Source organism: Lipophrys pholis (genome assembly GCF_963383615.2).
Source record: "Lipophrys pholis genome assembly, chromosome: 2".
Classification (NCBI taxonomy): Eukaryota; Metazoa; Chordata; class Actinopteri; order Blenniiformes; family Blenniidae; genus Lipophrys; species Lipophrys pholis.
The window spans coordinates 11,830,356-11,854,395 of record NC_137636.1 but is presented as its reverse complement, the minus strand read 5'-3'; the positions used below and the strand labels follow the sequence as shown (position 1 = coordinate 11,854,395).

At 41.4% G+C, this 24,040-nt stretch overlaps 1 protein-coding gene across 1 annotated transcript; it reads right to left on the bottom strand.

Moving 5' to 3' along the window:
• Positions 1–293: 293 nt before the first annotated feature.
• On the bottom strand, positions 294–18,206 carry slc39a13 (solute carrier family 39 member 13). Its single transcript, XM_080491206.1, has 10 exons — positions 17,940–18,206; positions 14,955–15,311; positions 11,386–11,493; positions 10,731–10,873; positions 7,101–7,220; positions 5,425–5,514; positions 2,942–2,992; positions 2,671–2,803; positions 1,841–1,940; positions 294–1,300 (listed from the first exon to the last, which is right to left on the bottom strand). The coding sequence occupies exons 2-10, from the start codon at positions 15,280–15,282 to the stop codon at positions 1,225–1,227; spliced, it is 1,149 nt and encodes a 382-aa protein (XP_080347332.1). The 5' UTR covers positions 15,283–15,311; positions 17,940–18,206; the 3' UTR covers positions 294–1,224.
• Positions 18,207–24,040: the final 5,834 nt, after the last annotated feature.

The following is a 24,040-nucleotide window of genomic DNA, read 5'->3' as shown; positions in this document are numbered from 1 at the left end:
CCTAAAAAAAAAAAGATGTCAATTTGTCAGTTAATGTGGATACAGGCGAGTTAGTTCAGGAATAGATCAGTCCTTCTACAGTAAACAGGAGTTTAGTGTAATAGTCATAACTTTAAATAATGTAACTGGCAGCTCAGTGAGCAGTACTGCAGCTTTCTAACAATTTGATTCTCAAAAGGTAGCAGCAACACCGTCATGTGAGTAACTGTTATAAAACTGATAATGCAGTTAGAATCACTGAAGTTTCTTGGAGCAAACGCGTCAAAATTTGCAGACAAAACAGGGAACTACCTCCGTGTAGAACATCTTAAATCCTTTTATTTATTTCATTTCATCTTAAATTCTTTTATTTATTTCAGTTTATTTCTGCAGGAGTGAAATGGTGACGGAGTACAAACAACATGACAGGAATAACTTTACATCACCAACTTTCTAAAAGTCTCGACTCTCGATAAAAAAGTTTTAGGTGTGAACCTAAAGCACGACATTTATAAACAGTACCAATCTATTTGTCTTCAACATTGCTACAACAATTTGTTCAAGAAGAGCCTCGTGTCGGCACTAACAAATGCACAAAGGGTGGACTGGCACACAAAAATATACTTTGGTGTAAAAGAATAAATCTAAGAAATCTGACTTCTGGGCACTTATTTCTTATCACGACTAAATGACAACATGGCTGTGGAAGTCAGACAAATCAATTCAATAAATATGCAGCAGCTACGTGTGAAACTTAGGGATGCGCAACAATAACGACACGCATGTTTAAACTATTTAGGTTTGAATACAATGTAAAGAGGAAGGTCCAAGCACGAGGCCAGTAATACCTGTTCCGCGTACTACTGTGTACTATTATAAATCCTTTTCAACAGCACCTGTGTAAATATATGTGCAAAACGTCTCGATTGTCTGATCAACAAGGACCGTTTGGTAACAAAGATCCATCTGAATCCCCACAATACTCTGGTATTGTTCATGTTCGGCACGTCATCAGAGCGTCCACACAAATGACATCAGAGCAAAAGTCCTCCTTTCCCATAAAGTGCCGTCTGCCAGATGATTTCAACATGATGATGACGATGGTATCAAAAGATTTCTTCATCAATACGGTGCTTCCATGAACGAGGGGATACAGATGTGAGGGGTAGAGTGGATAAAAAGGATTTCCCTCCACTGCTGAGTTGAGTATTATCTGTAAGGCAAGAGGAGCCGTTTCCTCCACAGTCACTCAGTAATAGCAGAGAGCAGAGCCATGATGGCCACGCCACAGAAAATGAGCAGGATCTGCTGCAGAGAGTGTCTGAAAGAAAAGACAAAACGGCATAGGTCACAGACTCAGACTGATCCAAAGATGCACGCATTTTCACAACACAGAAGTCATTACACATTTCTCATCGAGTCTCATTCTGCTGAGGTCTTCTGACAGTCGCCACCAAGAGATTTGATCATATCTCCTTACAAATGTGGTTTTTTTCCCTCCAATCTCAAGGCTTACGTTTTTGATTCTTATCCCACTGTGTTCATGTGTCAAACCGTTGTTGGCAAGACAATCAACAAGTTTCTCCCAGTTTGAGAAAAGCTTTAAGCTTTTAATATACTGACTATATATCACCTTTCATGCAGGCTGCCGTAATTTAAGGCGCTTAGATAGATGCAATTACGGATGGACAATACAAAATATCAATAAGACAAAACCAAGTGACAGTAAAAAAAATGAAATAAAAATGTATGTAAATAAGTTGATTTACGAAAGATTGAACATGGATTTACTCCAATCAAACTTCCAATGTGAAAAAAGTTGTGCCAATAACAATAATGGAATGAATGAATGAAGTAACACCTTAAACTGGTCTCCTCCAGCAGGTCGGGCACCACATTCACCAGGGCGATGTAGAGGAAGCCTCCAGAAGTGAACGGCAGTATCCAGGTGCTGGCGCTTTCTACAAACAGGAAACAGTGATGACTGCTTCTGACACTCCACAGTTAATGATACTGCGGCTTTGCATGGGTCGGTCTTCACCATGCAATGTCAGCACTGGAGAATCGAACTCTGAATGCACCCAAAGTGTGCACAAACAGGAAGGATTGTTTCTTTGTTGTCACAGTCCTTCTGGGCCAACATTATACTCGAGGACAGCCTGTTTATTTACCTCTTAGAAGGGAAAACCTTTATAAGGGAAATGTGAAGGGTGAATACAACACCCATTCAAACACAGTATTTCCTTTCTTTTTGTGTTACTGCTAGAGTAAAAAAAAAAAAAAAAACTACTTTATTTCTACTCCCTCAAACCAATCAGCATCATCTTGTGTAGCAATAAACTGAGGCTGCAGCGACAGTTTCTTTGCCAACAGCGTCGAGGGAGAACTTGTTCTGGTGCAGCATTCGTGAGGAGGCTGTTTAACTCTGGCATTAAAATGGCAAAACTCGCTGCCAGATTAAACAGTAAAATCAGAAAACAATGTGACGAGGCTTACCGATGAACAACACAATGACAGACTGATATTTCAGAGGCTGTGGTGTTTCTCCATTGAAACGGCGACTATACAAGCAGATAGCGGCAGACCATGTGAACGTCATCTGAAGCAGCCGGCAACGGCACACAGTCAACCCGGACTGAGCGCCGACTCACAAGAATGGCTGTGATTCTACGTATGAAGGGCCGATCTTACCTGTGCTCTTTGGTGACTGCGCACATAAAGCGAAACAGGCTCCCAAGACGCCAACCAGCGCGGTGAACAGCTGCATGCGAGCGGCGCTCCATCGATCGAACCCCGCCCTCAGCAGAATGGCAAAGTCTCCCACCTGCAAACCGTGACATTTGTCATGGCGAAGCATTTGGCGCGTGACAAACAGTCTCACTGTCAACGACCGAGGGTACGTAAACAACGGAGACCGCATTTAGAGATATTTTAAAGTTGAGAAAGAAGTCGGTCTTCTCACCTCGTGAGGGATTTCATGAAGTAGGATTGCAAAAGTGGTGAGGAACCCAACCTGCAAGAAGAATTTCATTATCATGGGTTTGTTTTTCCTTTTTTTTTTTTTCCATCAAAATAGTTTTGCTTCAAGAACTTTTGACACAGAATGAGAGACAAATCATGACGGCAGGAGGACGTGCTGATTCATTTCCTCAGATGCAGCACTAGCATCTGCAAAAGGCTCTCAAACTGAACAAAAACCATCTAAAATGCCTTCAGAGCTGAAGGAGGGAGTGCAAAGGTCCTGAATTCATGCAGATCAGAATATCTGGACACATTGCCATTTTATATTTTCTTATTCGAAGGTGGAAAACGAGAATCCGAAATGTTGTAATTTCTTTTTTTCTAATCTATTCTTACATTTTCTTCATGTTAAAAGAATTACATGTGAAAAATAAATTCTAAGGTCTGTTAACATTAAATTACTCTTACTAGAACCGCAATCTGATGAAATACCCATTAAAAATGTGTTTATTAAATCTGAAAAGCAGGAAGACACGAGTAGTTTACCTAAAAGATTTAATAATTAGATTTAGACGTAAATCTACTGAATGCAGCTGAAGAAGATTAAATTTTTCCTCAAGGCGACTCTCTCCTAAGAAGGTAAGACTTTATACATTTGTACGTTCATCGCCGTCTTTTATTCCAGTTTGGGGAGCGGATCCCAGGATAAACTGGGTCGGGCCACCAGTCCATCTCAGGACAAACGCAGAGACACAGGGAAATCATACGTTCACACGCCTACACGCTATTTAGTATGACCAATTAACCTCATATGCATGTTTCTGGACTGGAGGAGGGAACACGCAGGACCAACATGCAAACTCCACACAGAAAGACTGCGAGCCGGACTCAGTCCGGGGAGTTTCTCTTTTATGGGCGCCACATCGACGTGCAGCCATAAATTCATACATTCAATAACTGCCAAAATCTGTGTTCTACTCACAATCAAACAAACTGAAGCTTTACGTTGAGCCAACAGGGGAAGAAACTAATCCAACTGAACTCAAGACTCATTCATGTTTTAACACCGCAGTTAATCATTTTCCAGTGTCGGTGCGCAGTAACGACACAGTGTTAAAAGCACAACGAGTAAACAGAAAGCACCGGTGAGATGTCTTGTATGTGCAGGTTTGAGACATCTAGTTAACTTCCTCTCTGGCACACGGATCCATAGTTCACGCTGCTCGCCTTATGTCTCTCCAGCTGGACTCCGCTTCCACAGCTACAAATACACAGTGACCCAGTGAAGCGGTACAAATCTGTGTTACTGCGGTTTAAAGTGCATCTTTTTACAGTCGTAAACGCAGTACGACAAGAGAGACGTTTCAAGATGAAAGAGTTTGTTGTGTCCTTAATGGGCGCTCACCGAGTGGTCTTTTTTTAAATACGATGGGACTGCGTACACGAGGAGTGTGCGACTGTGCCAGCGAGCCGGTACACGCCGCCAAACACTGTTCTCTTGACTGAGATGTATGTCTAAAATCTCCCTGGATACATTTTTGTCCTTCCCTTTCATTTGAACATCACAGCAGTGATCCACTTTGGTCATCTGCAGCTCCCCTCTTAATATTCACCCTTTTAAAGTGCAAACAACCACATTTGCATTCACACATACTCATCCTCAATGGACATTGTGTTGTTCCGTTTGGCGTCGCCTCACCGTGTGCTTATTCAGACCTGGGTCTGTGTTTCCCCGCAAATGGTCAGTGGTGCTTGTCACAGCCTAAATCACACTTGGCTTTATGTTGCCTTCTATTTATAAGTTTTAGTTGTGTGTTTGACTCTGCAAGGGATTACAAAAACTGACATTTCAGTCCTTTCCTTTTCGCATCACAATCCACTCTCAGCTCTTATGCTGCATTTATCAGCTGTGATTGTCAGTTTATGATTATGTACCAATTTAGACTCAAACCCCAGGGAGCACCTGCAATTACATGGTATGAAAACCAGAAGTTCTACTATAAATATGCATGAGGAGACAAGTGAATGCAAACACACTTGTGCTTTTATAAAACCTGAGCAGCTCTCTGTGCACTTTTCCCAACACAAACTCCTCTGATCCATCACGTCAAGACAATGCTTCATTTCACTCATAGTTCTAGTTTTTAAAGATTATAAAAAAAAAAAAATGCATATAAGCATTTTTTTTTTTTACTGCAAAATGTACGTCTAACTTCACTGCTTGAAATAACTTGAATCCAACATGCTGCATTCAGACACCCTCAATACTTTATTGGAGCTTTCATAAAGTGACACAAAGCAGTTTTTGCAGGCCTTCAGGACTCTCGGTCTAGACTGTACGTTTATCTCAGAGAAGAACAAACACAAAGCATCGGAGCCAGAGAGAGGAACGCCGCTGCATATCAGTCAAAGTGGCTGAATAAGAAATACAGACTGAATGTTGGTTTTTATTATTAAAGAATGGGTTTTTCCACAATTTCTCACCTTTTTGCTGACTAAGAAACTCCCAGCCACGGCCAGTCCATGGGTGAAGTTGTCAATGCAGTTGGCCAGCAGGTTCAGGTATCCACTTGTCTGTGACACGCACGCACACAAAAAAAGACCCCAATCTTATGTTAATGAGGTTGTTCAGAGCTGAGAAAACAACAGGAGTCCAAGCCTAATCTGTACAGATATAAAGTTGGATTTTCTGAGCAACAACCAGAGTGTCACTTTACATGTAAACAGAGAAAGTCTTGTGATTTTAGCAAGCTTTGTTCTCTAAATCCTTCAAAGTATGCGATCTGTTTCCCTTAGAGGAGTACTGAAAAGATAGCGAAACTCTAAACTCCACACATTTTCTGCTGGCTATCCATGAACCTCTCTGACAATTCTGATGCTATTGTTCCAGTAATAATTTGTTAAATTGTGTGGGTTGTGTAAGCACCATCACTCCTCATGTTTGAACAAGAGGCAGGTGAAGGACTTACAAAAGCTCTTGTTAACGCAACATGTTCTCTGTTGAGATCCCATTTAGAAGCACGACAGCCGAATAGATGATCTTTGGCGATAGAAACAGACGACGGGTCCAAACAACTTTGATTTTATCTCCCTTTCTAATCATCTAAATGACAGCCAAAGAACACATCCCATAAAATGTGCTGATCTCATTGTACACAACATATTAGATGTATACGCTTCAAAATTAGACTTTTTCTGAATCATTGCCAAGTTAAACATCATTCTTCAGTGGATAATGGGACTAAATACATTCTCCTTTGTCAAGCATTCAACTTTGATTTTGAGTAAGATAAAAGAAAAAAAAACAACCTCTAAATCAGAAGTGGATTCATAATACATTTTTAAAATGGCATTAACATTTGTCTCAGAACCCAGTAAATGTCTCTATAGTCCACTAATGACAAAGTACCGGTTCTACATACATTCCTGTTGTGCAGCAGGCTTTGACTCCACACCAGCATATTTGAAATTAGACCAATTGTTGCAAATACACAAAAAGTACAATAGATTTCACTTATATAGCGCTTGATTTATCAGCCCCCAAAACACAAATGTAGAAATTAAAAATGCCATATTCAGCGAACCCTGATCCCCCGTCTTTTCCCCAACTGACTAAGTTGATTAATCAAACAGCCTACGGTCTTATTTTTTACTCCATTCAACATGAATTTGGTCGTCTCTTCATTCGGTTTGTGTTTCATTACATATATTTTCCAAAAGAGTCCAACAATGAAACATGCAAACTATGGTAATTTGGGAATTGTCAGCTTTGTGAAGTGTTTGTAAACACAACAGATCTGATTTTCAGAATGATCTGCTTCGTTCCAGCGATTAGATTTTCATGGTGATTTAAACAGGTTCACTGTCTAGCTTCCTTCACTGATTAAAAAAAAAAAAAGAAGCTTGGGTTGTATAGAAAAAGGGGCTAAGAGCACTTTCAAACAGAAAGTAAGCTGTTGAGTTTATCTTTTTGCTTTCAATTAGGCCAGCAGAGTTTCTGTTTATGACTCCGTCTGGAGCATTTAACGAGCAAAAAGAAAAAAAAAATGTTCCTCTTACATAAGCAATCTATGTCAAATGTTTACCCCCAGTGGTGCACACCCTCGTCTTCATTTTCTGTCTTTTACTTAACTGGGATAGGTTTTGGTTGTCAGCATTACCTTGATTTTCTCTGATCTTTCCGGCAGACTCTGTTGCTTGGAGGATTTCCATGACTCAGCATGGTGCCCGTTTCGAAGTGATGCCACTGCTTTTCCACTGTAGACTGAATTAGTCTGCCTCTGTGAAGATACATAGGAAGAAAAACAAAGTGAAAATTAAGGCGAAGTCCCAATTTGAGCATCTTTTAAATAAGTAAACGTATGCTTTTGGGCCTACAATCAGTAATATGCCATTATCTTGGAACGAAAGTCTCCCCTTTGCGACTTTATTGACCATCTTTGGCCATGAACTCCAGCTGTGTTAAAAACAGCATGGTAATAGTAATGTCTGAATCCCACAGTGCAATAAACAAGCATTTTACTGTTGGTGCTGCTGCGAGTCAAAGGGTTCACCCACCATGAGCCGAACAGCTGTTAAAACCGTCTCATTATTTCTCCACCTTCCTTTATGCGCGGCAATCAGCACTCGCTTGTTCACGGCTTTGTTTCTCAGCTCTAACAGATGACCCTTAAATCTCAATGTGTTCACTTTTCCCAATGCGAAAGAGGAGGCTCATTCATGTCAGGCCGTGGCTTCTGCTTTCCGAGAACAGCTGACTTCCCTGTTCCATCGCTCAGAAACCACTTACGCTGCCATTTAAACCGATCGCCAAATTAGGCGAGAGGGCAATAGCCTGCCGTCTTTCGGCTGCTGCCAGGAAATGTTTGCTCCTTGTCTGTGACTGCGGCACGGGGCCACGGTGAAGTGTGACGAGTCATCTGTGGAGATGTGCAGATGAATTGTTACAGCTAAACTATGCAACTTGCGTGTAATGAGACGAGACATAAAGTAAGAAAGCGATAAACTGTGGCCTCCACATTAAACACTGCAGCTCTCCAATAATGTGACGCAGCGATCAGAAACACCAAACCCCGTCCAATGAAAAAAAAAGAAAGAAAGAAGTGCAGCTTGTTAAGCTCCTTGCATCTTCTGAGAGGATTAGCCTCACCACGGAGTATTCAAAGAGAAAGTAGCTCTGTCACTCTTGCTCCCTGTCTGCTGAAGCTTCTGTCTACGAGCTGAGTGTTTGTTCTCCAATGGACACTGAAAATGGCTAAAGCAGCTGCTTCACCCCGGCACTAAAAATAGACAAGTGGAGGAGCCGAGCCGTGGAGTCCAGGCTCTCCCTCAACAGCATTACAAAGACGGGAGGAGGACTGGGATTTCTTTAAAAAGACACCACAGCCAGCCTGCCATTTTCAACAAGGAAGCAACGTTATATAGTTTCATTAGAAGTCACACTTTGAAGACTAACCTTCATCTCTGACACAAACCACCACCATCATGATGAGATTAGTCACCAGAGTGATTTGAATATAAAAAAGTTTTTTATTACTTATTGGCATCATATTGACCAAAACAAGATGCTGAGGTTCAGAATTAATGATGTGATAATATGGGCATGGACAACACTGAATTGAAAACCGAATATTGGTACCAGCCCTGACAAGGTTTCTCATGCAGTGAGACGCTTTCATTGCTTTTGCCCATTTTGCTCAGAAAATATTTGTAGGATTTATTTAAGCCTACTACGACTAACGATTTTAGATATCAATAACTTTGCTTTTCAAACATATGGCCAGAAAATATTACCTGCTAAAAGACACGGACATATCAAACATCAGCAGATAATTAAATATATACCAAAACAAGAGTCAACAAGAAGCTGTTTGACATCGGCAAGAATGTTTGATACAACCTGAAAGAGAAATAAACGGTAGATTACCTTGTGTTTTAGAAAAAACTAAACAAAACAAAAAAAAAATGAAAAAACAGGTTCTTAGCTGGCCTGGTATTAAATCACAAGTGGTCTTATCTTAACATTTCTGAACATTAACAGCTCTTGTACTTTCTTTTCTTTTAAATAGTATTTATTATTCATTATCAGTTATGGGTGCGGTTAAAAAACAACAACAAACGGATCAGTTTAGTTCCTCTTCACTGATAAGAGACTGTTTACAAGTTACTTCATCCCTTTGGGAAATCAACCCTCTATATTTAACCCATCCTATTCATATCTAACCTTAACTCTATAGTTCAGGAGCTGAAGTGTAATAGTTTGGAGTTAAGGGGCTTGCTCAGGGGCCCACAGTGGGATTCAATTCACTGCAGCTAATCTGAACAAGTGTCAAACAAATGACCTCTCTCAACAGGCGATTACACGGAATAAACAACACGTCTCCATTCATACTGGAGCACAGACCCAGAGACAGAAACAGCACAAACACAGGGTGTGACGGATTCACAGTCACAAAATCTTTGTTTATGTGTGAAAGTGAAGAATTTCGGCCCTCGTTGGGATTCCTGGTTACATTTTAAAAGCTGTTTGTTCTCAGCCACTAAAATAACTTCACGAGTGCAAAATAACGCTGCACAAGACTTTGTTGTGGAAGTCCTAAAAGTTGTGTGACGTAGAGTGTATCGTTAAAAAGCTCCAACACGCTCTACATTTAAATAAATGGTAAAAATGTAATGAATGCTAGCAATAAGGACTTCACACATCTATCATCTCCACCTGGTTTATTCTGGATTAGGTTGGTCAGAGGCTGAAGCCCAGCTAACACCACTTGATTAACGTGGGTCTCAGACAGAACGGAACCTGCAGGACTAAACAGAATTAAAAAATCCCAGGAAGTCCTGCACTTCCCCCTGGGTCCTGGACCAGGTTGCCGCAAACAGAGAGGGGAGAACTGCTGCAGATTTCTTTCAGCGGGTATCCCACGTGATTTCGCCCTTGTCAGTCTACAGCTGTCATGTGACTTTGTGCGTTACTCCGATTGGTCATTGGGCTAGGACTCCATTCTGAGTAGTGCTGGATCATCACAAGGATGAATACGTTTTAATCTGGGACCACTCTGGACAAGTCGTGAAACACCCAAGAAAATTGATATGGCCATGATCGCTCCAGACCTGATCTAGGACCAATAAATCCCACCTGATCCGCTATGTTTGCGGCATGCTTGTCACCACTTAACCTAACAAATATGTCTGTTTTGTGGGAAGAAACTTGAAAAAACCAACACTTTTTCAAGTGAGAAGGTAGGACTATCCACTGTCTTTCCAATCATGGATTAAAATACTTTCATATCCATGTTTCTAGTTCTGCTTTTGTCCAGACTAAGAGACTTAAACAACAAGAGTAGCCCTCTCTTATTGTAACAAAGTAGTAGTAATCACTGCAGGAGATAGCTAATTAAGATGTAGATATTTAGAATATTTAAATCATATTTATGTAAAAACACAACTTTGATTGTTGATATGACAGACTTTTCCTGATGAAAACAGCCTGTAGAGGGTTTGACCATCTTTGTAGGAGGAGGCAAAACAGCGCCTGCCTTTCGGAGTCCAACTATTGCCGTGAACTCTCGGTTATAGCCGAAGGTCTGAGCTGATGAACAGTCATCCAAACTCAAACTGACACAAAGAAGCAGACCAAGCATAAACGCAGTCTGTACGGAGCGGAGCAGAAATATGCAAAGGCTTGTATTGACGTGTGTGCTGAGACTCAGAGGAACACGAGGGTGCAGCGTCCTTTCAAAAAAGAAAAGAAAAAAAAAGACAGCTATATTTCAGCAAACAGACACACTCACAGCAGAGTTAAAATTCAGGTCAGAATCTGAGGTGGGCTCCTCCAGGCTGTCCTGGTCTGGAAACATTTTCTCCAGGAGTAGGAAGGCCAGTAGGCCGATGATTACCCACAAGCCCGGGGCCATGTAGTGGTTCTGTTTACCAGCTGGAAGGGAAGCAGACAGATTGTAAATAAAACGGGGGAGGAATTGCAGTATGAGTGGGCTACAGTAATATATCCTCTATTAAATAGGAGTGCTGGAGCTTATAACACATGAGTTTTGCACAACAGAAAAGGTGAAACAGTGTCACAGTAAGAGAACTGAAATACTGCATTAACCCCAGGAGAAATTTTAAGAGAGTGGGGTTGTACGGTAAATTAAAATAAACTCAAACACCCAAGGCTCGACTGAAAACAAAGGCATATTTTTCACTTGCTTTACACAGATGATGCAAAATAAGCAACCAGATTAACACAAATAAAACAGTCACATAAAATGTGATGCACAGTTACTCAGATACACAGAATAAAGGCAGATGTCCAGTGTTTCCCGTCTGAAACGGACGAATCAGAATGTAAAGTCCATGAAGAAAGACCAAATCTCCAGTCTATTTGAGAGGAAACCACGTTCACATAACTGTGAAGGAGGCGACGGCATAGATGGATGGGAAACCCACCTGAGGAGCCAGAGAGCGCCCACGCCTCGGGAAGGAGGTGGAGGAATACATCACCAAGGAGACCACCAATAGCGAAGCTTAAGAGCTGCTTCAGTTTCTGGCTTCCAGCTGACAAAACACAAAGAAACAGAAAAAAACATGAGACCGACCAGGATTTGTATTAAAAGTTTCAGTGAGCTTTTACTGTAGTTCCGCATAAAAACGCTACTTTATAGGCACAAATAACGAGAAACTCTCGGTACTGTTGCTTCTCTTCTTTCACTGATTAATTAATCTCATCAACTGAAAGACATAGACGCATGTCTGACTCAGCCTGCTTGTACTGACTAAGATCACTCATGCTCCACTGAAACGTGAGTGTTTGAAGATTTTTCCTTTGGTGGTGACTAACCTCGGTCAGGACTGCACTTGACAACCGTCAGCCTAAAATACATCAGGAGTGCCACGTTCCTGTGGGTGCGGCCCTGCAGAGACCTCAGGCTGAGTCCGACTACTTCCACTCAGTAGTCACAATGTCTAATAAAAAAACTATAGCAATGACTCCCGCAATGTTTGCGTTTGGCCACAGAAGCTCCACACTGTGTTCATTCATGCTTTTATACAGACATCAACCAAATAAACTGAACTTACATGGACTAGTTTGCAGTGGTATAATTTATAGAGCCACTAGGTCATAAACTACAATAAACCAACAATCCTCAAACCTGAAGCCTTCACGTCTTTCTTCCTGCTTGGTTCACACAGGGCCACTGTAACAATATGTAGGCAGTAACAGTCACTCTATAAATTCATTTGGCTTTTGTGAAGAGACGGCAGTTCTTTGGTGGGCTTTATCAAATGTACAGCTACAGTATAAGCGTCTCTATTCTGCCACACTTTGTAAAAAACAGGTCAGATGATGTGATACACGTGAAGGTGCGCCGTCACAGCAGAAACACACACGTGTGCCAATGAGTGCAATAGAGACGAGAAAACTCAACAACATGCATCTCATTTCAATCAGCCAGCTGTCTGTAGGAAATTACAAAACAAACTCTTTCGTGTCACCTCAGCTTGGTTCTTTTAAACCCTGGCATAGGGACTGTGATCATTCACTCCACAGTGGCATGGTCTCAAGTGAAAAGGGTGAACGTTGGCTACTGTGGTGCTTCGAAGACGGCTAACAAGGACTTGCGTCTTTACATGTGTTAAAAACCTTTCTGACTAAACACTGCTGACTTACATGAAAGGATTATCGTTGTACCATAATATAGTACAATGGTGAGCGCTCTCACCTCAGCAATATTTCTGCTGAGGCTTGGGGACCATTCTCTGTGGTATTGGCATCTTTTCCCTGTGCGGGTGTGATTGCGGGTGTGATTGGGCATGAGAAGTACTCATGAAATTTAAGAAACTATATACAGTACTTCAGTTTTATGATGATTAAAAATACATTCTTATTTTCTTTACCAGTCAGCTCATAAACGGCACCAGCACCCCCGGCTCCTGGTTGGATAAAGTGGTACAGAAAATGGATGGATATATTATCACCAGGCTTCTACAAAGCTTCATGCCACTCAGTCTTGTGTGTTGAAGAATTGAGACGTATAAAAGTATCATGGGCCTTAAGCACTAGTTTAGTTCCAGTTCAGCCAACTTTCACAGACTGCAAGTGGCAGAACCGAACCACGAGTGTGCTAAAACTTCCCTGCCAACCTTCAAGTTTATTTGGTGAAGTGTTAGCCGACAGTCCGACACTCCTCCTGTTCACTTTATAAATCTATCGGGACTTTCCATCCATCTCCTGCCCAGCTGGGAATATGGCGAGCAAAGAGGCCCAGAAATCCACAACCCCTGCAACTTCTTCAAGCTCCTCTATGGGGAACCAGGAAATAAAGATAAAATAAAGATGAAATCTCTTCGACAAGTTCTGGGTAGACCCCAGGGCCTCATCCCAAGCGGTTGAGAACAACAAAAATGAGAGTCTATTGGGAGTTTTTGAAAAATCTAAGTTAAAAAAAAGAGACAGTTCGCTGGAAATTTAAAACCTGCTTTGAAAGACAACGATAAAATCCTTGTACCTGTGAGCGGAGAGCCAACGTATATCTTCATACCCATATTTCTGCAGATCAAGTTGACCGTCACCAACAGATTCAATAAAACATATAAAAGTGTTCATCTCATTACTGGCTGAAAAGGGAGAAGTATGTACATGTCTGAAAGTGTTTGACCATGTTTGCGCCTAAAGGGGGAAATTCCAGCCCCAGTGTGGAAATTCCTTAAAAAGGTCCCATATTATGCAAAATTCACATTATGATGGTTTTCCAACAGTAATATGTGTCTCCAAGGCCTGTGCATGAGGCCCCAGAAGTGAAGAAAGTCTGTCTTGCTGGCTCCACTTTTTAGTGACTGTATGCTCAGACAGGCCAATCAGAGATTTTCCCTTCATGACATCAGATGGGGAAATAATCCCTCCCTCTGATAGTGGATACTCACTTTGACCCTCCCACAAGCAGAGAAAACCTTTGACAGATTTTGGTTATACCGAATAAATCTGATGTCTGAACCAGAACGTGGCTCAGGAGGAGAGGCTCCTGAAGCAGTTCAAACTGGTTTGGATGAATGACGGCGTTTATATGAACCATTTGGCCGCACGGTGGTGCAGTGGTTAGCGCGCTCGCCTCACAGTGAAAAGGTTGAAATTGAGCCAAGGTATTTCTGTGTGGAGTTTGCATGTTCTCCCCATGTGTGCCTGGGTTTCCTCGGGGTACTCTAGTTTCCTCCCATAGTCTCAAAATGGGCCGCCAAAATATGCGCCATGGGTCGCTGACCCTCAGCCCACACTAGCTCCCCTCTGAGCGCTACTCCGTGTGGCATTCGGTCAAAATTGCCCCAACAGGTTTAATACAGTTGTTTTAAAAAAAAAAAAAGAAAAAGAAATTGCGATAAATCCACCATAAACATTTGTGCATGGTTAAGTGAACAAAAGCTGCATCTTCTCCAGAGTTGCCAGATCTGACGCACAATTTCCAGCCCAAATGTCAAAACCCGCCCACCTCAATAAATACCAACCCAAATCTCAACATCATTGAAGGAGACTGCAGCTGATTTCAGGCTTGGCTGAGAAAGATGCAACAGAGCAACTTGTTGATCTCACAGAGGGTTGTTTTGTCCTGCTGAGAGCTGAGATTTACAACGGGGCCATTGAGTTTTACAGTCATGGTGATCAGTGTGAGGGTGGTGGATGCCAGGGCAGAAGGATGGCCTGTTTGTAGTTCCTGTGACACACACAGTATGAACCAAGATTGTGGTACAATCTGTTGGGTTACTGAGGCTGATATTTCTTCCCTTTTACTGGAGACATTTGAACCCTGAACTCTCCTGCTTTCAACACTTTGAAAGCTGTTTAACATTTACATGGAGCCATCTGTGCTCAATGATGAATATGCAATGAAAATACTAAAGCTAGTTTTAATGCCAACATAAAACAGCATTACTGTGCTGAGCTTACATCACCCCGAAGTGTCATTACAGTCATTAAAATAAAGTGATAGCACTGTGATAACAAATAGATTATGCTGCTATCTTACCTTCTGTTTTGAGGGCTGCTCCGGCTTCAATGGGAATGACAAGCAGAGGGAAAATCCCGCTGAGGCCCACAGCAACGGAGCCCACCAGGGACAGGAGCCACACATGTGCTTGTTCACTGGCTAAGAAATCTGCGACCGCCTGGAGGCCCGGGAGGTCATCTGTCAGGCCGGGGCCAGGTCCTGCAGCCGTGGCTGTGGCGTGAGCCATAGCTGTTCGTGTCATCTTCTGGCTGCTTGAGGCCCCCTTGGAGGTCAGCATCAGCAGGGTAATGGGGATAAACAGAGAAGTGACAGCCCAGCTGGGCCTCCGACAGCTTCCACCTCTCATCTGTCCCACGGTCCAAATAGCGTGTGCAGCTGTAAGAGGAGCACAGTGTGAGACAAACAGACCTCACCTGCACCCTGTAAGCAAGCCATCGTGAAAAAGACTTAAAGTGCAGCGACAGATGTCACTGTTCCCATAAAGCCAGAGGGTTTTTCTTTGCTTGTACATTTCCGCCACTGCAGCTTAAGCCTTTAGCAGACAGGTGACCATATTTGGCAACTTCTGCATTTCTTTCAATCTAATATTTGTTCATTGATGACGTCCATAAACTACTTGAATAAATGTTTGCATTTATGAGTGAGACAGGTGCTGGTTGCATCCTTTCCCTTCAGTAAGTTCAGCTGACTCAAGCTTAAAACAAAAAAGTAATTAAGTAAAGTAATTATATAAACAACGATTGAAATATGCTCAGATCACAATATGGGTTGTGGTATTTAAATCAACGTCCTATACAGGCTACAACAAATTCAATAAACTGAATATCAAAGTACTTTTTAATTAATGTTTATCATCACTTTCAAATCAACAGATATTGCAAAATCCATAAAATTAAAGATTCCTGCCATCCAACATGGATTGTATTGTATAAACACATTTTTTAACAGAAAGAATCAAGTTTGTCTTTTAGTGGCAGAAATCACAACAGATTTTATTCTTCAGTAATGCACTGACTGCACTAAACATCTGAGTGGAGGTCTTTTTTTTTTTTTTTTAATTGATAACTCGGGTGCTTTCATCAAAATAATTCAGATTCCCATTGTTTTCTAAACAACACACCAACAGCAATAATGCTGAACTCTTGAGTATTTACCAGCATTCATTATGTTTATACTGTCCAGATAATTTGACCAACTGTCGGTGACAAATCACAACAATCACAACAAATTGACACGACTCTTTCCAAGGTTTCTCTTTCAGATTAAATCAAGTCTCTCCTGTTGTGGATTTAGGCCAGAATGAAAGACACATAAATTACAATGATTTTCAGTGCATGCACTTTATCAACAGGGCCAATTTTAAATGTTGTAGTTGTCTTTTTCAGTCTGTCAACTGAGCAGAAGGCCTCCTTTTTTCTTTCGAAGTGAATTTTTCTCAACAATACCACTACTATGTTTCCTACTTCTTAGAATATAAAGCACGGTGCAAAATGCAACATGTATGAACCCAAGAAAGATCCGTTATTTGTGACCAAGCCTTTCTTCTCAGTGCATTTGCACAGTTTCTGTTGGAATACTCTCTCAAACTTCCTGTGGAAATGAGCCACAGAGCTTGTGTGGATACAGGCTTGATGAAAGCTCTCCGTCTCCTCCTGTAACCTCGGACACACTCCACCCTGTTGAGCTGGACCGGCTGTGCAGGACACACTATCGCGCCGAGGAATCTCTGCTTTTCTTTACACCACAGATTGTTCTTGCAGACACTGGCTGTGTGTTTGGGGTTGGTGTCCTCTGGTGAAGAATGAATTTTAAACCTTCTTAAGGACGTTCAGGACGCTATCCTTTTTTCCCCCGGGAAATATCTTTGAAAGAATTTATGACGGCTTTAACAAACAGTTGATACTTTGAATAATACGTCTCAAGTAAACAGCTTCTGGCACACTTACACTTCCAATGTGTATCATGGAAAAAATGCAGTACTGTGCAGAAGATTCTGGCTGGTTTACTGCAGTGATACGTATTCATAATAATAATTCTAATATCAGCAGGAGGGCGTCTTGGAAAACAAATCTGAGCATACAGAACTGCCCGTTTCATTACAAAGATCCAGACAGTCCTGAAGGTGATGATATGACCCCCAAAGACCCCTGAGCTTAACATAATGATGTCTGTGTGGATGAGACTAAATCAGATTCTTTCCACGCAAGGTTCAACATGTTTTAAAACAACCTTGTGAAAGTCTGCTTGTAAGAAGTGATGCTGCTTTCAGAAAGTCAAAGTCTGATGTCTCCTCGAGGAACATTAATGCGCTATTCCTGCACCCCATCACCACAGTTCTGTGCATTGAAGTGCTGCATTTAGTCAAACCTCCATGGGAAACAGGTTGTTATTCCTCTCAAGCCAATGTAAAAGTGTTTACTTTTCCATCTTCCAGCAGACTGTTGCTGCAGACTCCATGTGAGTTGGAAGAGAATTCCAGAAGCAGCTCATTCCCAGACAGACTTCCTCCTGACTGCATTTTATTCCAATGTGTCACGTCTAAAAGGAAACTTCCAATTTGTGGCACCCTTATATTTTAATTAACAATTTCTCCATATTAATCACGGCATGCATGAACAGAAACAGCCATTAAATAAACACGCAGTTCATCACTTGGCTGTCTGGAAGTTAAGCGGGGCGGACAAACACATGGAGTCAGTATTTCAACTGCGACATTAAAAATACAGACTGAAAAAAAAAAAGAGGAGAAATGCCGCTGCAGAGACAAACAAAAGGCGCTGAGTTGTTTTTTTTCACTCGGAAAAGTAGCGGATAAAAAGTTAGCAGGCTCCCGGGAATTAGCCTCCTCCGACACGCAGTCACCGCAGACGGATGCTAACAGAAGCTATCCGGCTACAACCAGCCGACACTTTCACAAACTTACTGCGGACAAGACTCACTCACACGCCGGGGAGAGGAGCCACGGCGTGGCCGGGGTGGGAGAGGAGGGAGAGGGATACGTGCCTGGTGGTGTCGGGAGTGTGTGCACCGGTGTGTCCCTGCCATCCAGGCCGGGCTGATGGAGGCAGGCTGCGGAGCTCCGGGACTCCAGCTGCTGTGGCGGCCGCTGCTGCTGCTGCTGCTGCTGCGGGGAGCCGCACAAGTTACTATCGGTCAGAGAGGCTTTCCCAAAACAGCCACGTATCAGGATCCTGGAGGAAAACACGCAGGCAGCCCAGGATCCCGCCCCGCCACGCACTGATTTCAGGAAGCCATGGTATTCCCCCACCCAGACACGACCGGGGATCCAGAAACTTCCAGGAGGGGCTTCAGTCCAGCTGAGAGGGGGAATATTCCCAACAACAAAACAACAAATGTAGTCAACCGAGCAGGGCCCCAAAAAGAGAGAGAGAGAGAGAGAGAGAGAGAGAGAGAGACATATTTAATGAATCTCAAAAGGATGAAACAGCTCAATTGGTTAAAGACAGGTAAAAACAACTAACCACTTGAAAATGTAAATAAAAGAAAATTAGTGAAAATTGCTCCAAACAGCAGCAACAAAAGAGCCAAAATGAGTTAAATCATCTCATCCTGCAAGTGGATGAAATAGGTAAAAACCATTCAAAAAGGTGCTAAGAATAAAAACAGTATTGTTGGATCTGGGATGTTATCATTGTGGTAAGTTGGTAAAACAAGTACAACCATGTGTCTTCTATATTCAATTCATATGTATTTGTAAAAGCACTTTAAAACTACAGCTGAACGAAAGTGCTGCTCACGAATAGACTTAACAACCTAAAAACATGAAGTGCAAACAGTACAACAATAAAATGGCAATAATACTAACAGGATCCGGGTCTCAAGCTGGGTTAAAAGCCAAGGAATACAAATCAGTGTTTAAGATGAGTTTTAATACTCGTCCTGTGCAGGGTCGTGGGGCGCAGGAGCCAATCCTAGTTAACTATGGGAGAGAGCAGGATACAATCTGGACAGGTCACCAGTCCGTCATGGGACAAACACACAGATAGACAACCACACACACTCACATTCACACCTATGGGCAATTTAGGGTCACCAATGAAGCTCTCATGCATGTTTTGGGACTGTGGGAGCAAATCCCTCCCACACACAAAGGGACAATATGCAAGGTTCAGTTCTAAGAGTTCAAACCTCTCACCATCACTTCTGGCTTCCAAAACACAAGACAAACAAAATGCTAAAGTTTTGGCTTCCAAAATGCCCGTCAACCAATGAATGTGATATCACCCACTTTTTTACTCAAACATCTTGGTACCCCCTGCCTCTGAAATAAAAACAATTCATTCACTATTTCTTATGTTGCTCTTATTCTACCCAGACGACAAAGACCATTTTTGCCGACTGATGTCGTAATAGAGAAAATGTCCCCGCATTGCAATTCTTGCCACTGGTGCAGTGGACCTTTGTATCATTTTGGCTTCAGCCACAGGGGTCTGTAAATGAAAATTCCTCCTGAATTTAATCTGTAAAATGGCATTTAAGCACAACTCTATGTACCCCTTAAAGAGCAGTGTTATCTTCATTTTAAAGGTTAAACCTATTTTGTGGCGACACACAAATTGTACCTGTGAAAAGTGAGGAAAACTATCGCTTTTAGTCATGAATGTGACAGATGCCTCACCTAGCAATCCATCCAATCCAGAAGAATCTTCAATGAATTTTTTTTTTTTTCTTTTGACAGTTTTTTTTTCTTTTGTAAATCAGCATATCTTTGCGTCGTGTCTGTTTTTTAGCCTATTTATTTAAGAATATAGTCTTGTGTAGGTGTAATAGTCATTTGTCTGGTTGCCACTTGTACGTTTGATATGTTTCGTAAATCCATCCATGCATCTTCTATTTATCAGTGTTTTGGGTCCAAAGGTCACAGGAGTCAGTCCCACCAGGCTCGAGGTGAAGGCAGGGTGCACTGCGCCATGCACATGGTGCCAGTCCATCACAGGACTAACCCAGTGGGACAGACGTTTCAAAGCTATGGGAAATTTAAATTCACCAATCAACCTCAAACACGATGATGAGTTCAGTGACAACAGCTCCCTTATCAAGTTGATCGGGGAGCTGTGTAAGATGTGCACATGGAACATGACTGCACATAAGCCTGCAAAAAATATCTGGAAAATCAATACAATGATTGATGGAGGCTTACACCCCCCCCACCCCGAGACCGAAATGTTAATGTTGAGGAAAGAGATCGCTGACCTCAACTCAGACGTGAAATATGTACATGGGGTCGCGAGCTGCATGCACTCGAAAGACCGAAAACATCTGCATGCAAAACTGTGAGCCACCAAATGCTGGGTGCTCTGCCAACCTTCATACATACAGATTTGATGAGCTGACGTGCAGGGCATACTACAGATGGGTGTTCAGAAATGCAGAGACTATTACATCTATTTTTGTGGCTGCAAACACGTTAAGGCTATCACAATCACACGTAAAAACCAGTCCTGCCACAAGAAATATGAAGAGATATTTTAGTTGCAGACTTCGCTCAGGTGTACGTTTCACAGTTCACAAAAAAAACAAAGGATGCATGGTCCTTTGTTTTTTTTTTTATTCAGGCCTTAACAAAAGGCAACATTAAAAAGAACTATATTTTTGAAAACAGAAGTGAAACTCAAAGGACATATTGACTCACATTGTCATAATTCATGCATCAGAGGGTTAAGTTGACTTAAGAATTAGATTAGTAAAAAGCAAAATACAGAAACACAGGGTCTTGAAGGGGATCAATAAAAGTAACTTGAACGTAAAATGTCTTGTTATTTTTAGATATTGATCCTCTGGTGCTTGGCACCGCACGTTGAATCAATCTTGAGTGTGGCAGGTTTGAATCTGTTTGCATAAAGAAGTTCATCCAACCTCATAAATATCCTTCCACCGTGCCTGTTAACTTGTTGTGGTGACCCCTGAAAAAGAGTGGTGTAGGCATTCTTGTTTGATCTCTACTCTTAAAATCACTGTGCATACAGCATGTCGTAAACAAGAAAAAGAATAAGCCAATTCTTCACTGAAACAGGAAAAGTGACAAGAGCGACTTGATCCTAAACCCAGTTTACAGGAAATGATCACTTACAAAAGCTACAATAAGTTTTCATAAATAACTATTACTGTTGTACTTAATTAACATATTTTTGTATAAGATAATTTAATCTTATAATTTGCTCTCATGTCTTTGTTTCCATGTTTTTAATGTATTCTTAATAAAGAATTAAGGAACACAACCTGAATTGAATCCAATTTACTGCTGAATCTTTTAGGTCTTAGTTGAAATGTATGATCTAATTGAAGCTCAAGTCATAGAACAGCTATTAAAAAAACATTAACACTTCCCTATGGAATTTCATTATTAATCAGCAAAAAAAATATAAAGGGACGTGTTGTTTAGAGAAATGGGACATTTGAAGTCTTATGAAAAAACTAAAAAGTAGTTGCCATTTTTACAATTTCAATGCCTTCAAAAAGGTTGAGACATTATCAGACAATAAAAACAGTATGCAGGTAATATAAAATCCTATTAACTACGATTTAAACAAAGATGATATAGACTATGCTGGAAATAACACATTGTACCTTTTCACAAAAAAGCTCTTTTCAATTTGATGGTGGAACTTTCTTTTTTTTTTGATATGGAACCAGACCAACAGAAAGCTAGAAAAGTGTGTGTTACTGATAAAATCAGTTTGGAATTGGGAAACTGATTATGTTGATTAGCAACAGGTCAACAGATTGACTGAGGAGTCGGTCCTCGAGTGGAACCCACTGAGCCGATCCAACTGACTGAGCTAATCTTATCTGAGATGACGAAACAGGCTTCATCGCAACCTGCAGGGTGTGTGTGTGTGTGTGTGTGTGTGTGTGTGTGTCAGGTTTTAGCGATAACTTGGGTTAAGGAAAGTCTTGTTATGGCTGCCTTCGGGGTGTATAGATGTAAATCCCTGTGATATTTTGCTGATGGTATGAAACGGCAACAAGAAAGTGTATTATTCTGTCCGTATTACATTTCCTATTGAATAAAGAATCAATATTTAAGTTTTGGCCATGAGAATATAGTTATGTCAGAGTGATTGTTATGTTTATGATGGAACGGTCATTGTGAGGGAGCCTACAGATATGTGAGAGTAAACCCAGAGCTGCTTGCAGTGTGTAAGTCTTATTCTGTTAATGGGCAGGTTTGTGAACTTGCATGAATTTATTTATTTATTTTCTGCATTTGCTATTCATGAACACAACTGCAACTAACTCTGACCTCTAGGCTCTCACATTCCTGTTCTATGACTCTATCCCAGCTTCAAATTCAATGTAAAACAAGATGTTGCTTTCCGATTGTTTATGTACAGCGCTTTGTTACGTCCGCCAAGGACATAATGAAATCACTGGCGTATATTCATCTGTTTGTGCATCTATTAGCGAGATTACGTCAAAAACTAATGCACAGATTTTGTCAAAATCTTCACCACAGATACTAGATATTAGGCCATGGAAGACTCAATTTAATTTTGGAGGTGATCCGGATTTGGAGCCGGGATCAGGATTTAATTATATAGAGTTTTAAGGATTACATAAAAACTACATGAACCTTTGGTGGATGTCAGAAACCTCCGATTGCTCTTGTTTCAGCTGTGCTGGTTTTTAAAGTGCTACAGAATTAGAGTTGAGTTGATCTGAGGTTGACGTCCCTGAAATGAAGTAAGACAGCAAGGGGTGTTTTTTGCTCAGACGGCCCTAAAAAAAAAGTTTGATTGAAAGAAAATTGGGGGATGATGAGCAGTACGATTTCTCTGAATATGCAGGTCATATCTCAGGGAAGCTTGGATTTTAAAGAGGAGGATGGAACTGACCTCCATCAGCTCAGCTTTCAGGCCATTGTTGTGGTTTTATTTTTTATTTTACAGGGCTTCTTCTATCGGTCTCCACTGCACTCGCCTCCAGGCTCACATTCAGCCCAGATCCTAATCTCATAATATGCAGGTTGAGATTGGATATGCTCATAAAGTAACATTAGGCGGAGGGTCAGACGACTAGAAGACATGTGACATGCTCATTCCTCACAGTCCTGATGTCGGCTGTTTTGTTTCTCTGTAACAGAGTTGGCCCGTATAAGTGTAAAATCCTGTAAATATTCATAATTTAATATTCAATGTTTCACTTTAATAAATACAATTCACAGAGCAATACCCTGCATTTGAGTATAAACAGGATGATTATTTAAAGGGTTCAGGTGTCTGTATTTAGTTTAAACAACAATATATTTAACAAAATGGGACTTTAAAGGGTAAAATTGCATGTATTCCCTAATCCAAGGTGAATGTATGTCAAGTGTTCAGTAAATTGCTCTTGCTGTATTCATTTTTGATGCTGTGGGTCAAAAGGAACCCATAACAAAAATCATGAACACAATCATCCACACAAGGGTGGAATAAACTATTGAAGGTCATGATGAGTTGTTCAGCACCCGGTTTACAAGGCTTCCTCTCATGGTTGGACTCCGAAGTGGCCAGTTTCTCCACCTCACGTCCAGCAGAACACCCGAAGTCCCACTGGGTCACGCCACTGGCTCCATAAACTGACTGACCAGCAGGTGGTGCCTGTCAAAGCACTTTACACCATAAATGATGGCTTTGGGCATTTGGTCTGAAAGCTGTCATGGAACAAATGTCTTTATATGACACCACAGAGTATTAACGTTTGTAGCTGTCTTGTCTATTTTTTTAGCTCAATTTGCCAAATCAGCTCTTCTGAGTGGCAGCAAATTGAACAAATGTGCTACCGCCTTTTTATTTAGCACCCGGGACTACATTCACAACCAACCAGAAAAGTTAAAAAGCTGGACAAACACATGATAAACCGTCATAAGTCCTGTCAGCTTTAAGTTGCCAGAGTCAAACAAACAGCATGTTTTCCAACACTGAAAGTCTTAAGTTCTTGTATTTTTAAAAATAGACTAACTGTGGCCCGGACAAGAAGACTGTGCAGTGTGAGATGTGAAGATAACCCCCCCCCCAAAAAAAACCAACCATGATTAATATCTACACTGAGTCATACTTGTCTGACTTGAGCAATACAAAAAGAAAGAGGAACTTGGTTAT